This window comes from Schistocerca americana, chromosome X, assembly GCF_021461395.2.
Source record: "Schistocerca americana isolate TAMUIC-IGC-003095 chromosome X, iqSchAmer2.1, whole genome shotgun sequence".
NCBI lineage: Eukaryota > Metazoa > Arthropoda > Insecta > Orthoptera > Acrididae > Schistocerca > Schistocerca americana.
Window position 1 is genome coordinate 199,967,044 of NC_060130.1, and position 15,455 is coordinate 199,982,498.

The window sequence follows — 15,455 nt, forward strand, 5'->3', positions numbered from 1 at the left end:
ACTATAATATTGCTGTCATCAGCGAAGAGGATTAAGTACAACTTTTGTGAATTATACTATGGCTGACTCCATATTTTTGCCACTTCGGAAACCAAACTGTGATTCACTTAAAATATAGTATTTATTGAGGTAATTCATCAATCTGTCTTTCATAACTGCTTCTATTATTTTTGAGAATGGTGACAGCAGGTAAATGGGCTGGTAATTTTCTGTCTTCTGTATTACCTTTCTTAAGCAAAGGTACAACTCTTGCCTGTTTTAACTGCTCTGGAAATGTCCCTGATGTGAAGGATTCATTTATTATACTTGTTAAGGGGCCTTGTATAATCGCTATGCATTGTTTCAGTACACACACTGGTACTTCATCTAAGCCTGCCGACTTTTTATTTTTTGGTTTTTGAACAATTTTATTGAATTCATTCTCTGAGGTTGGAAGTAATATCATTGTATTTAGTACAACATTATTTCCAGGTGTTATATTGTTTTTGGGAATTTTTGCTGTAACGTCTCTGCAAAACTTGAAAAATGCTCGTTTACATAGTTTGGTTCAAATGGTTCAAATGGCTCTGAGAACTATAGGACTTAACATCTGAGGTCATCAGTCCCCTAGAACTTAGGACTACTTAAACCTAACTAACCTAAGAACATCACACACATCCATGCCCGAAGCAGGATTCGAACCTGCGACCGTAGCGGACGCGCGGTTCGAGACTGAAGCGCCTGGAACGGCTCACATAGTTTGCTAAGTGTTGTAGATCATTTATTATCTTGTCCCCCACCTTTAGTAGTATGTTATTCTGCGTTTGTTTGCCTCAACCTGTTTCCTTTTTTATAACACCCAAAACTGCTTTGCTTTCATTCTCTGAATTATATATTACTTTGTCATTAAATGACTTTTTTGCAGCAATCAGCACCTTTCTATAAATCTTTTTGTATCTGTTATAGAAATGTAAGAATTCTGGATCATTGCGAATCTTTTTCATGGAACTGAGGTACTGAAGTGTTTGGGTGGACTTCTTAATACCTGCTGTTATCCATCGGTTTTTTTGAGATGTTGGTACAGATATGCATACATTTGGAAATGTCTTTTCAAAGTTAAATTTAAATAATGTGGAGAATTTAGAGAATTTCATATTCACATTGGATTCCTTATACAGTTCATTCCAGCTTTGTTTTGGCAGTTCTTTCGAAAAGTCTTTTATTTTGATTTTTGATAGATGTCGTTTGTAGGCTTGTAGTTTAGGGAATGATTGGATGCTCGATTTTACTTTGTAATTCAACCCACTCTCATGTTGATGGATCTCTTACTGAAATTTTCGTCTCCCTCCTTGGGTAGTGTTTTGCAGGTTGTCACTGCCATTCATCACAAGCATTTCGATTTCCCTGACACAGCAATATCAGCAGTTATATTGCAGACTGAATGACAGTTTGGTTTAATGAAGACATATTTCAAACAATACAGACAATATTGTCATCATTTTCTGTTCGGTTTAACATGTGTTGATGACAGCTGTTTCGTCATTCGAGTCAGCATAGGCAGGGGTGGAATTTGCGCTGCACACATTAGCCAGGTTCATTTCTTTGTGAGTTTTTGAAGCCACTTACATTTCTTGATTTAATATTTATGTTACTCATAGCTTTTTGGATAGTGTCAGAGAAAATATTCTTAAGAAAAAATTCATTTTATGTTTACAGGTATCAAGAGCTTAAAAAGTGTCATATTCTCATAATGTTCACAGTATAAGTACGGGTGACGCTTGAAAATAAAAAGAAGTGATACACTTCTTGCAAATGAGTTTCTCAGTTTGACGGAAAAAATGGCAACAGCTGCTGAAGAATAGGGCCGTCCAAATAATTCCCTCTGCTTTTTGTTTGTGATGTTCGAGTTGCAGTCAATGCATCTGGATATTATTCGTAACTACGACTTAGATGCAAATCAGAGTTACAGTAATGCGAATAAAACTCATTAGGCTTTAGTCTAGGGATTTCGCCTTCCAGTTAACGTGATATCAGCCGACCTCAGCGCGCCTTTGTGGCACGAGCCTGCCAAGTGGTAGCCTGCCCAGCACAACGGCTGAGCTAGTCTAATGGAGCTAGTCTAATGGAGCATTGTCAACATTGGTGTTTGGCAACTTCCATCGACTTAGTTCTTGGAGTGGTTCAGAATTGTCCTACTAAATTCACTTGTGACTTCATAATTTGAATGATTCTTATTTAAAGTGTAACACTGGGTTGCCAAACTTATTATTTCATTCCCGGATGGCCGTTCCGCGTAGAATCTACAACTAATCTCATATTTAACATTATAAATAATGTCTGCTAGCAATCAATATGGCGGTGCGAGAATGTTGTTAGTGGTATTGGCTCGCTAGCTGACTGGTAGCGAGGCTGTTTTGTGAAGAAGAGGACTCTAATCTCGCTGGAAGACTATTTATTTTGTCTGCTTTTTACGTCTTCTCTTACCGAGCTATAAGCTTCTACATTGTAAACCATTAAGGAAACCTTAACTTTACCATTTTAAGTTTGATGGCAAGTTTATACCGACATACATTTGCCTTTTGCCATGAGGATCATCAGTACAATTTTTTAGCAGTCTTGGTTGGTCTATTGAATAAAACAGATAAACATAAGAAAGAAATTAAACGTCAACAATATACTGTATCACATTAACTAAAACAATCTGATAATGCACAGGCAGTTTCTGGATTCCAAGACCACAGAAACTTACTGTTCAGAGACACAGATGTCATCAGCCAAAGTATAAAGTGCAGTTTCGTCCACAAAGAAATTGTCTAGGTCACTATCTGATAAGGAGCGAGAAAGTTAACATTAGAGCGCACTAGATCAGAAAAATAAGTTCGGTAGGGATTGGTTCCAGAACATGGACAGTTTCTTTTGAAAAAATCACCACAGAGTAGACGGGCGTTCTCGTACAAACGCAACACTTGTTGCAGTTTCTTGACTGCTTTTCACGTTCTGTGATTGCGAAGCATTTCAGTTGTTGGCAACAGATGTCAACTGCATGGACACACCTCTCGGATGGACACACCTCTGCGTTCACTGCCAACAATCCTCTATTACATCCAAAGAGAACAAAATATCACAAATGTTAGAATTTTTACTGTTTCACACTCCGTTGTCTACCGCTTAAACAATAATCCTCACGTCCACCAAACGTGCAACATTCAATTTAGAGCCTTAAATTAAAAATGCCGATTGATAAATATACTTATATAAAGGTATGTTACAACCCACCAAACATAATCTCCTCGAACATGTACACAAACCAACATTTTTAACGTAAACTTGTTCTTGTGGATTACATACACTGATATTCTTCACATAATATTCTGGATCAGAAAAAGGTCGCAAAGCCCTTGCATATGTATTTAAAAGACATAAAATTCCGATAAAAAGGTACAGAAGAGAGTGTGCTCGATGTTTAGCCTCTGCGTTTTCACTGTACCAAATTTATCCCTGGAATATATATATATATATATAAATCAAACATTAACAGTATACTGTCTCACTTTAACTAAAAGAGTCTGATAATGCTCAGGCAGTTTCTGGATTCCAAGACCACAGAAACCTATATATATATATATATATATATATATCAGACTGTTTTAGTTAATGTGAGACAGTATATTGTTTATATATATATATATATATATATATATATATATATATATATATATATATATATATATATATATAGGGTGTCCCAGCAATCTTGTCCACCCAAAATATCTCTGGAACAATAACAGCTATTGGAAAACGACTTTCACCGGTATCAATGAAGGGCTGCGGCCCATGAATGTACATATTTGGAAACATTCTAAAACGAAAGCATATGTGTTTTTAACACAAACATATGTTTTTTTTAAATGGACCTCCTATATTTGTTCTTCAGCAATCCATAGCATGTCAAAGCACATACACAATGGCGTTGATTGCATCGCAATATTCCCATTACATCCCGAGATATTGAGACGCGAAGTTGACGCTTGAAACACCCGACATGCGCAGCTAGCGCACGTCCTGAGGGTCAGGCGTGAACCCCATGCTGCCCGTAATCGCGATGTGATTGACATGTGTAATCACACCTCCATACTTATCAAGAGGTCCGAAACGAATAATACGGTCTGCTGCCATCAACTCTCATAAGCACATAATGGTTTCCCTCTTGCACGTTTTACGTATCTACGTACACAATATCAGCCAGTACCGATCGGTGTACACCCGTCAGGTTGTCTTATTTATCCTGCACACCCAACATAAGGTTTATCTAATGCGTTATATGACCCATTGTGCCTGTCGCGCAGGACCTGGCTCTACCTAGTCAAGTGTCCAACGTAGTTCCCACTACTGCCACAGTTACCACTTCGCCTTGTTTATGATTTGCGACCCATGCAAACTCCTGTACTCCACCACCCTCCGAGCATCCCATTTGTTGTTGCTTTGGCGTGCAGTACACCGCTTTCCAGTGTAGTCGTGCATCAGAGTAATCTAGTGACGGCACGGAGGTAGTACACATTGTGAATAAACATTGTGTTGTGGAACTTATACTGTACAGTATAATGTACACACATGAAGATATGGTAGAAATGCTGCTGATCTATGGAGAGTGTACGTTGACGGGAAATACGTTATGAGATTGCTTGTTTGTTGATAGTACTGTTAGCGAACATTATGATTATTAAGTTAATATGTCTGTTTTCTATCCTACTCTACATACCTGTACAGTACCCTGTTGTAGGTGGACGAAATGTTGTTCAGGCCAAACGACTGTACAGAAGACGATTCCCTGACAAGCCATCGTCTTCGCGCCGGATGTTTGGTCGTCTCGCATCTCATCTACGTGAAACGGGAAGCTTAAATCCAAGACCTCGACATCGTCCTAGAACGTGCTGAAGTTGCTGTGCTCGCTACCATAGCTGTGAATCCTCATATCAGCACACGTCAAATTGAACGTGAAGTTGGTGTGTCGAAATCAAGTGCACAGCGTATTCTTAAACGTCATAAATTTCATCCTTACCATGTTCATTTACACCAGGATCTTCATGGAAATGACTTCCGCAATAGGGTAACATTTTGTCGGTGGGCTCAGCAAAAACTTCTGACTAATCCAAATTTTTTTGCAGATGTTCTCTTTACCGACGAGGCATCATTCTCCAACAAAGGAATTGTCAATATGACGAATATGCATTATTGATCCGCAGACAATCCAAAATGGCTCCGTCAGGTAGAGCATCAACGTCCGTGGAAAGTTAATGTTTGGTGTGGGATTATTGGAGATACCATTATCGGACCTTTCCAAAATGACAGACAATACTCCAGATTTATACAATACAATCTTCCTGTTCTCTTGGACACCGTACCTCTGAACCGGAGAATGGTCATGTGGTGTCAGCATGATGGATGCCCTGCACATAACGCCTTACGAGCACGACGACTTCTGAACCGTAAGTTCCCTGGTAGGTGGATTGGACGAGGTGGCCCTGTTAGGTGGCCTGCCCGATCTCCGGACCTTACACCGCTGGATTATTTTCTTTGGGGAGCAGTGAAGGATGCTGTTTACCAACATGAACCAACAACACCAGAGGACATGAAGCAATGCATTATTGATGCTTGTACAGCCATCAAAGAGGAAACAGTAGCACGAAGTAGGGCATCCTTCATCCGCAGAGTGACCCTTTGTATGCAAGCCAATGGGCATCACTTTGAGCATGAGATGTGAATGCTATGTTTAGTATGTAGTGCTGGTATCACAGTGGAAGTTTCTACAAAGAGCCATTTTACCCAGTGATGTTAAGAAACATTTGTTTGCAACAATTGGTCATTTAACGCATTAGAGAAACGTAACATTGATAATTATGTGATAATAAGACTAATTGGTTAAACATGTTTAAATTCATCTTCTATGTCCTACCTGAACTTCCCAAATCAAAACATTGTTACCTAAACAACGGTTAAACTTTTAGTCCATTTGCTCGTTTCACTAAAACCATCAACATGAATTTTACTATTACGAGTGAATGATTAACTGTCACTTGCGCTAGATCTACAGTAAAGTAAAGTTTTAACGTTGAACGGCATTACCTTTTTAGTAACGGATTAACGATAAGCGAAGTTAACTTTGTGACTAACGTTGCGGTACACAGATATGTTACAGAACCGCATCACCCCTACCTAGCCTATGGAATAAATACCTGCTGGAATGTACGACGTTAATGCAGGATGGCAGCAGACCGTATTATTCGTTTCGGACCTCTTGATAAGTATGAAAGTGTGATTAAGCATGTCAATCACGTCGCGATTACGGGCAGCATGGGGTTCACGCCTGAGCCTCAGGACGTGCGCTAGCAGCGCATGTCGGGTGTTTCAAGCGTCAACTTCGCGTCTGAATATCTCGGGATGTAATGGGAATATTGCGATGCAATCAACGCCATTGTGTATGTGCTTTGTCATGCTATGGATTGCTGAAGAAGAAATATAGGAGGTCCATTTAAAAAACATAAGTCTGTGTTAGAAAACACATATGCTTTCGTTTTAGAATGTTTCCAAATATGTACATTCATGGGCCGCAGCCCTTCATTGATACCGGTGAAAGTCGTTTTCCAATAGCTGTTATTGTTCCAGAGATATTTTGGGTGGACAATATAGCTGGGACACCCTGTATATATATATACATTCTAGGGATATACATAGCAGTACAGAAGCCCAAATGAAAGGCAACACTTCCTACAGAAATTTTGCATCCCATCGTGGTGCTAGTTCGTGCAGGTGGCTGTTGCATAGTTACGTTTCACTGATTACAAAACCAAATGAAAAGTCTGAAAAGTCCATATTGGGCAGCCAATAGTGAATATCGATGTGGACGACTGAATGTTTTGAACTGGCTGTAATTAACCTCCAAGGTATAAGAATCCTGTCTCTGAATGGAGCATCCTTCTGTACGACAAGATGATAAACAATTCTCTGAAGAGTTCGGTGGTGTGTTGGATTTATTCTAGCTTCGTGTGCTAAAGGTTTGCGTCCGGTTCACACATCAGGCAACCACATTTAACGAACAGACCCTCTGTACTTCTTGTAACTCCAGTTAAACAACGTAGGGCTGCAGCGTGGTTGCATATTCACATTAAACATTATGTCGCTTCGCTTCCTACTGTACGATAATCAGTGTGCTTTGTGCAATGATAGAGACGTAAGTCACGGAAGCTGAAACGCTGTCAACAGTAAACTGTGATACACGAGAATTTCTATGTTATTAATGAGAAAATCGTCGTTGAAAGTCACAAGACACCTACTTCTTAATGTATTTGAATGTGAGATGGTAAAAACATTGGTTCTAGACTGGGATACGCACTCAGATCTCCCGGGTCGCCTGGTTTGACCCGTTTCAAGCGATACAGTTCTATCGTTTCGTTGTTTCCATAGGATTCCAATCTCCTCAAAGTCTCCACGAATGCCCCTCGTCTGGTTTCGAATCCTGGTCGTGCTCGAAAGTTTTCATCATGTCGTTTCAACTTCTAGCAAGCGCATCCCAGATTCTTTACGTTTGTCCTCGCGTTTTCAACAATAAGGATAGGTGCCGCTTTCGACTCCCTATCAAACATGGAACCTTTCGTCGTATCATTTCACGTTGAAACAGGCCACTCTAGTTACGGGTTAAAAATAATTCTGTAGTCTTCCTGTGTAGCCAAAAACGATGATACATGCGGGGGTCGCCTCCCAGTCAGCACAGTACCTTTCGTAACGTTTTATAGAGTTCAGTCACGCCCATATTTCGCTACTGGAGAAATAAATCGTTATTTAACGTTCGCTCATGGCTAGAAACCATCGACGATAGGTGCTGACTTCGACGCCCGGTAAGGAGAAACCTTGTATCTCGTCATTTCAGTTTCAGTCACCTCGCTACTACTGGAAGACGTTGATATCTAATATTTTTTTGTACTTGGTTAACAACTGGTTAGGTACGGGGGTAAAATCCCCGACCAACACAAAACTTAATGTCACATCATTTCAGGTTCAAACAAGTGGACAATATTTTTTGTTTTTACTTTTGTATGAAACCATATATAAGTTGACAAAAATTTTCATCATGTGATTTCAGGTTGAAACTTGTTTTGAATGTAATATATTGTAATAAATTTGAGTTTACAAGTGCTAAAGCCTGTGTCATCTCTATAATTTAAATTACTGTTACTTACATCATTATGGTACACTACTGGCCATTAAAATTGCTACACAAAGAAGAAATGTAGATGATAAACGGGTATTCATTGGACAAATATATTATACTAGAACTGACATGTGATTAAATTTTCACGCAATTTGGGTGCATAGATCGTGAGAAATCAGTACCCAGAACCTCTGGCCGTAATAACGGCCTTGATACGCCTGGACATTGAGTCAAACAGAGCTTGGATGGCGTGCACAGGTACAGCTGCCCATGCAGCTTCAACTCAGTAGCACAGTTCATCAAGAATAGTGACTGGCGTATTGTGACGAGCCAGTTGCTCGACCACCATTGACCAGACGTTTTTAGTTGGTGAGGGATCTGGAGAATGTGCTGGCCAAGGCAGCATTCGAACATTTTCTGTATCCAGAAGGCCCGTTCAGGACCTGCAACATGCGGTCGTGCATTATCCTGCTCAAGTGTAGGGTTTTGCAGGGATCGAATGAAGGGTAGAGCTACGAGTCATAACATATCTGAAGTGTAACGTCCACTGTTCAAAGTGCCGTCAATGCGAACAAGAGGTGCCCGAGACGTGTAACCAATGGTACCCCATACCATCACGCCGGGTGATACGCCAGTATGAAGATGACGAATACACGCTTCCAATGTGTGTTCACCGCGATGTCGCCAAACACGGATGCGACGATCACGATGCTGTAAACAGAACCTGGATTCATCCGAAAAAATGACGTTCTGCCATTCGTTCACCCAGGTTCGTCGTTAAGTACACCATCGCACAGCCAAAGATAGCCTGTACATCACAGGTAAAGTTCAGATGGAGTCCACGAAAAACATTTGGACCTCCAATCAATTGCTGTTTATTAAACTGCCCAGCCAAGTCAATATCAATCGCCTACTAACTGCGATACACAGGTACACTGCGCCGCCAGCGACGACGGTAGCCACGTCGCAGAGGCATTGCTGTGGCACGTTAACACAAGTGTGGCACGTTTTTCGAGGACTCCATCTGAACTTTACCTGTGATGTACAGGCTGTCTTTGGTGGTTCGACATGGCTGACTTTGGCTGTTGTTTGGGGCAATCAAGCAGATTATGGTCGCCTTGAAGATTTTCCAGATGATAACGTTTTGGCATGGAAGACTTGGAGTATTGCTGAGACTACAGGATTGCTGTCTAAACAGTCTTATGGTACTCTTGTTCCAAGCATGCCATTTGTTTTGACTACGAGAAGGAAGAAGAAGTTAAATGCCGATGAGTACCTGTTTTTGTGTGATGCAGCGTCAAGGGTAACCGCAGCCATGGTCTCCGAGCTGATAGTCCATGCTGCTGCAAACGTCGTCGAACTGTTCGTGCAGATGGTTGTTGTCATGCAAACGTCCCCATCTGTTGACTCAGGGATCGAGACGTGGCTGCACCATCCGTTACAGCCATGCGGATAAGATGCCTGTCATCTCGACTGCTAGTGATACGAGGCCGTTGGGATCCAGCACGGCGCACCGTATTACCCTCCTGAACCCATCGATTCCATATTCTGCTAACAGTCATTGGACCTCGACCAACGCGAGCAGCAATGTCGCGATACGATAAACCGCAACCGCGACAGGCTACAATCCGACCTTTGTCAAAGTCGGAAACGTGATGGTACGCATTTCTCCTCCTTACACGAGGCATTACAACAACGTTTCACCAGGCAACGCCGGTCAACTGCTGTTTGTGTATGAGAAATCGGTTGGAAACTTTCCTCATGTCAGCACGTTGTAGGTGTCGCCACCGGCTCCAACCTTACGTGAATGCTCTGAAAAGCTAATCATTTGCATATCACAGCATCTTCTTCCTGTCGGTTAAACTTCGCTTCTGTAGCACGTCATCTTCGTGGTGTAGCAATTTTAATGGCCAGTAGTGTATCAATCTGCATTCGGCCTGAAAGCCGTACAGTGCATTTACTCTTACAGTAACAATTCTGTGTAATCAAACGACTGTATCGAAAAGTGGGCAGAGGACCTGAAAGACTTCTATGTTGTGTGGATTACGTACAAATCTGGCGTAATTCAACTCGGTTCGTTCGGATATCTTTGAGCCTGATGGTACGTCATCACAAACAAGATTCCTAAAGGATTTGTGTATTTAAATATTTAGAACTTTTTCTGATTAGTAAATAAATAATGAATTGCAATAGAATCAGGTTGCGCCGTGAAAACTAATTTTGCAGTTCGATGGTCCATGTTCCTTGGCGTTTTCATAACCTCTAACAAACTCATTTCTGACAGAGTACGCTCTTATATCTACATAACATCGAATATTACAGACATACTTCTATTAAATTAATAAGGAAATCTCAGAAGCTGTAATAAAACCCAGATGTGAATTTGTGTTTTCGATGTAGCATGACGCGAAGCACCTACAGTATACTTTGTAACACTGCGCCTCTATTTTCATTTTATTTACACGTGTAATCCCACGGGACCAAACTGATCATCCCATCTTCATGGTCATGGAATGAGACAGTACACAAAATCACATTAGAAACCTTAATAACAAATAAAAAAAACTAATCGAATTTTGGATATGACAAGTTCTGAGTATATATTAACATAATCAACACTATCACAAAGAAATCTCCATAAATTTTTACCAGGAACTTGTAACACTTATGTACGATGTCGATAATAACTATTTCATGTACGTTCTGTGCCTCCTTATGATTAATGTGATATCTGTGTCACTATGCTCTTTGGTTTAACCTCTATGTAAATGTTTCTTCATATTTCCGTAAAGTTATTTCACAAGAATTAATACATGGATACAATTTTAAAAGCTATGTTCTGTTAAAACGCTAACATATTAAAATATTATTTGCAGAACTGGTTCATGGATAGGACACACAGACATAGATTTGCACTTACGTAACACACTGAACGAAGTCCCTCCGCTAAGAACACGCGGGAATAGAAAGGATTGATTTGGCTGTAGAACCGCTAAGGATCTTTGTGGCTGAGTGAGTCGGTGGCTAGCATACAGGCTGTTCACATCTCCCATGTCGAAGGAGGCAAGGAAAGTAGATAGAAAATTGCTTCGGGTATGGAAGGTCACTGGCTAATTTTTCATGGCGTTTATTGGTTGGTTCTGAATCGTAAGAACCAGGCGCCAAGAAGATAATTGTCAGGGGAGTTATACTGGACTTCGGCCTGGAATCTCACTGACTGGAGTGGAACTATCATCGGTGATGGTTCAAATGGCTCTGAGCACTATGGGACTTGACACCTCAGCTCATCAGTCCCCTAGAATTTAGAACTACTTAAACCTAACTAACCTAAGGACATCACACACATCCATGCCCGAAGCAGGATTCGAACCGTGGCGGTCGCGCGGTTCCAGACTTAAGCGCCTAGAACCGCTCGGCCACCAGCAGCCGGCTCATCGGTAATGAGCCTCGCTTCTAATTAAGCGCCGATGACCCTGCGAAGGCGTGCCTGGAGACGCCTCAGACAGCGATGGGATACCAACCTGACTGTCCGTCGCCATATGGCTCGACAAGCAGGACACCTTTCGTTATCGTCTGTGGCACCCTTACGGTACAGCGGTACGTCGACGACATGCCCCTCCCGCTTTTTTGCCCTTCGTAGCAGGCCATCCTGGGCTTGCACTTCAGCAAGATAATGCCAGTCAGACACAGCGAGAGTTTCTACTACTTCTCTTCGTGTCTTGGTCAACTATGTCGCCGGATCTCTTCCCAATTGGGAATGTTTGGAGCATTACGGTGAGGGCCCTCCAACGATCTCGGGATTCTGACGATCTAAAGCGCCAGTTGGACAGACTGTGACACGATCTCCAACAGGTGGTCATCCAAAAACTCTATCAATCAATGCCAAACCGAATAACTCCTAAGGGCCAGAGGTGGATCAACATGTTATTGACTTGATCAGTTTGTGACGCTCTTTCTCTTGAATAAATCATCCAACTTTTCCGAAACTACACTCCTGGAAATTGAAATAAGAACACCGTGAATTCATTGTCCCAGGAAGGGGAAACTTTATTGACACATTCCTGGGGTCAGATACATCACATGATCACACTGACAGAACCACAGGCACATAGACACAGGCAACAGAGCATGCACAATGTCGGCACTAGTACAGTGTATATCCACCTTTCGCAGCAATGCAGGCTGCTATTCTCCCATGGAGACGATCGTAGAGATGCTGGATGTAGTCGTGTGGAACGGCTTGCCATGCCATTTCCACCTGGCGCCTCAGTTGGACCAGCGTTCGTGCTGGACGTGCAGACTGCGTGAGATGACGCTTCATCCAGTCCCAAACATGCTCAATGGGGGACAGATCCGGAGATCTTGCTGGCCAGGGTAGTTGACTTACACCTTCTAGAGCACGTTGGGTGGCACGGGATACATGCGGATGTGCATTGTCCTGTTGGAACAGCAAGTTCCCTTGCCGGTCTAGGAATGGTAGAACGATGGGTTCGATGACGGTTTCGATGTACCGTGCACTATTCAGAGTCCCCTCGACGATCACCAGTGGTGTACGACCAGTGTAGGAGATCGCTCCCCACACCATGATGCCGGGTGTTGGCCCTGTGTGAATCGGTCATATGCAGTCCTGATTGTGGCGCTCACCTGCATGGCGCCCAACACGCATACGACCATCATTGGCACCAAGGCAGAAGCGACTCTCATCGCTGAAGACGACACGTCTCCATTCGTCCCTCCATTCACGCCTGTCGCGACACCACTGGAGGCGGGCTGCACGATGTTGGGGCGTGAGCGGAAGACGGCCTAACGGTGTGCGGGACCGTAGCCCAGCTTCATGGAGACGGTTGCGAATGGTCCTCGCCGATACCCCAGGAGCAACAGTGTCCCTAATTTGCTGGGAAGTGGCGGTGCGGTCCCCTACGGCACTGTGTAGGATCCTACGGTCTTGGCGTGCATCCGTGAGTCGCTGCGGTCCGGTCCCAGGTCAACGGGCACGTGCACCTTCCGCCGACCACTGGCGACAACATCGATGTACTGTGGAGACCTCACGCCCCACGTGTTGAGCAATTCGGCGGTACGTCCACCCGGCCTCCCGCATGCCCACTATACGCCCTCGCTCAAAGTCCGTCAACTGCACATGCGGTTCACGTCCACGCTGTCGCGGCATGCTACCAGTGTTAAAGACTGCGATGGAGCTCCGTATGCCACGGCAAACTGGCTGACACTGATGGCGGCGGTGCCCAAATGTTGCGCAGCTAGCGCCATTCGACGGCAAACACCGCGGTTCCTGGTGTGTCCGCTGTGCCGTGCGTGTGATCATTGCTTGTACAGCCCTCTCGCAGTGTCCGGAACAAGTATGGTGGGTCTGACACACCGGTGTCAATGTGTTCTTTTTTCCATTTCCAGGAGTGTATTATCAGTTGTTTGTCTGTATATACATGTTGATCACATATACCCTTCTGTTAATTCCTTGGTCTATTTTTTCCATTTTTTGCCTTAGAGTGTAGATTAGTGTGCATGGCACCAAACAGGGCTCCACAGACGGTAACATTTGCGCATTGAGATACGACTGAAGATGATGTATCCTAAACTACAGGGCCAGATGAGTTGATTGCTGCAGTGGGCAATATGTTTACAGGCGACTGGCAGGTGGCAATACTTGACCAGTCACTCCAGTGGGTGTGGTGTCCATTGGAAACTATTCATGCTTTACCGACGGCGTCGAGGCGGCCAGATGGCTGTAGCAGCAGAAAGGGTACTTCAACATCTCTGCACAGGTTGCTACAAAGATAAGAGTCACATTAGACCGCTCTCGGTCTTTGCCACACGAGTTTTCCACTGGGTTCAAGCATTTCCAGAGTAACCTACCTCCAGAGCACAGGAATCGCCCCCCACTGGTACGACAGTCTTACCAAGATGTCTCGTCATTACAAGCGAGGAGATAATGCTCCTATTTATTTGCAACTTGCCAAGACTGCCGTATTCCAGGACACTTAGCAGTTGTGTGCGGTAGATGTCGGTAAGCTAATGCAACGTGGGAAAACGCCCTCATGTTCGCAATCGAGTTCTACAGCTGCACTCTATTATTTAGACTTGGAGACAGCTGGATGTCACCCAAAGTTTTAATTAGTCACTGGGGCTGCAGTCAGTCTAATTAATCTGGATACTTATCACTAGCTCGGGTACCCTGCCTTTACATTATTGTCAGCACCGAGTAGTGGGAAGCGGATTCAAAAATGGTTCAAATGGCTCTGAGCACTATGGGACTTAACACCTGAGGTCATCAGTCCCCTAGAACTTAGAACTATTTAAACCTAACTAACCTAAGGACATCACACACATCCATACCCGAGGCAAGATTCGAACCTGCGACCGTAGCGGTCGCGCGGTTCCAGACTGTAGCGCCTAGAACCACTCGGCCACTTCGGCCGGCGGCAAGCGGATTCCCTTGCGGCACCAACTACATACAAGTCATGGCCAAAAATAGAAATATGATATGCCTGCTCATACATTTGATTGTAAAATTACAGATGTCAGAAAATATTTTCAGAATTCACGCTTTTAGTATTTTTGGATTTGAGGTAGTCGATAAAGTTAACCTAGTCTCTAAGACAGTACCACTCCAGAACTTGGAGGCATTACTGCAGTCGTTCAAAAAACTTTTGGTAAGGATCTGAGTAGAGCCACCAGTTTTGAGCTCCACATTACATTGGAACCGTCAACAGTTCCTACGTTCTGTTGATCCTACCACATACCCTTTGCTGTGCGAGATAAAATGAAGACAGTACTTGACAAATGGCCGAGCCTCGGAGCAGTGTCACCGATTTCATCAAGCCAGTGAGCCACCCCTCATAGCCGTGATACAGGAGCCCAGTAGTGATGTTAACTTTGCATCAATTCGTGTACTCGATCAATGTACAAAGTGAGAAAGATATTTATCCCGTACCGTCTCCTGTGGCATTGTTGGCTAAGTTGGTTGCATAGTTCCAATGGTAGAGCATCTTGCAGTGATCGACAAATTGTCAGTTCCTAAGAATATTAGGGAGTTGTAGTCGTTTTTAGGGAAGGTCCACTGTATAAAATGTATTCCATGGGCTGCACATCTTTGTCATCTATTGAACCAACTTCATAAGAAAGGAGTGAAGTTTGAGCGATCAGATGCATGTTAGTCGGTATTCCAGAAATTGAAGCAATACTTCCACTCCGCTCGTGGTTGTCAATGTTCACCCCTGGTAAACTTTCGTCTCTGTGTATTGATGGGTCCCAATGT

At 43.2% G+C, this 15,455-nt stretch overlaps 1 protein-coding gene across 1 annotated transcript in view; it reads right to left on the bottom strand.

Moving 5' to 3' along the window:
* Positions 1-15,455, bottom strand: part of LOC124555917 (vegetative cell wall protein gp1-like) — a 39,141-nt gene that overhangs the window by 21,248 nt on the left and 2,438 nt on the right. Inside the window, exon 2 of the mRNA XM_047129972.1 lies at positions 13,899-13,966. Within this exon, the coding sequence (XP_046985928.1) occupies positions 13,899-13,966 (68 nt within the window). The remainder of the gene's footprint in view (positions 1-13,898; positions 13,967-15,455) is intronic.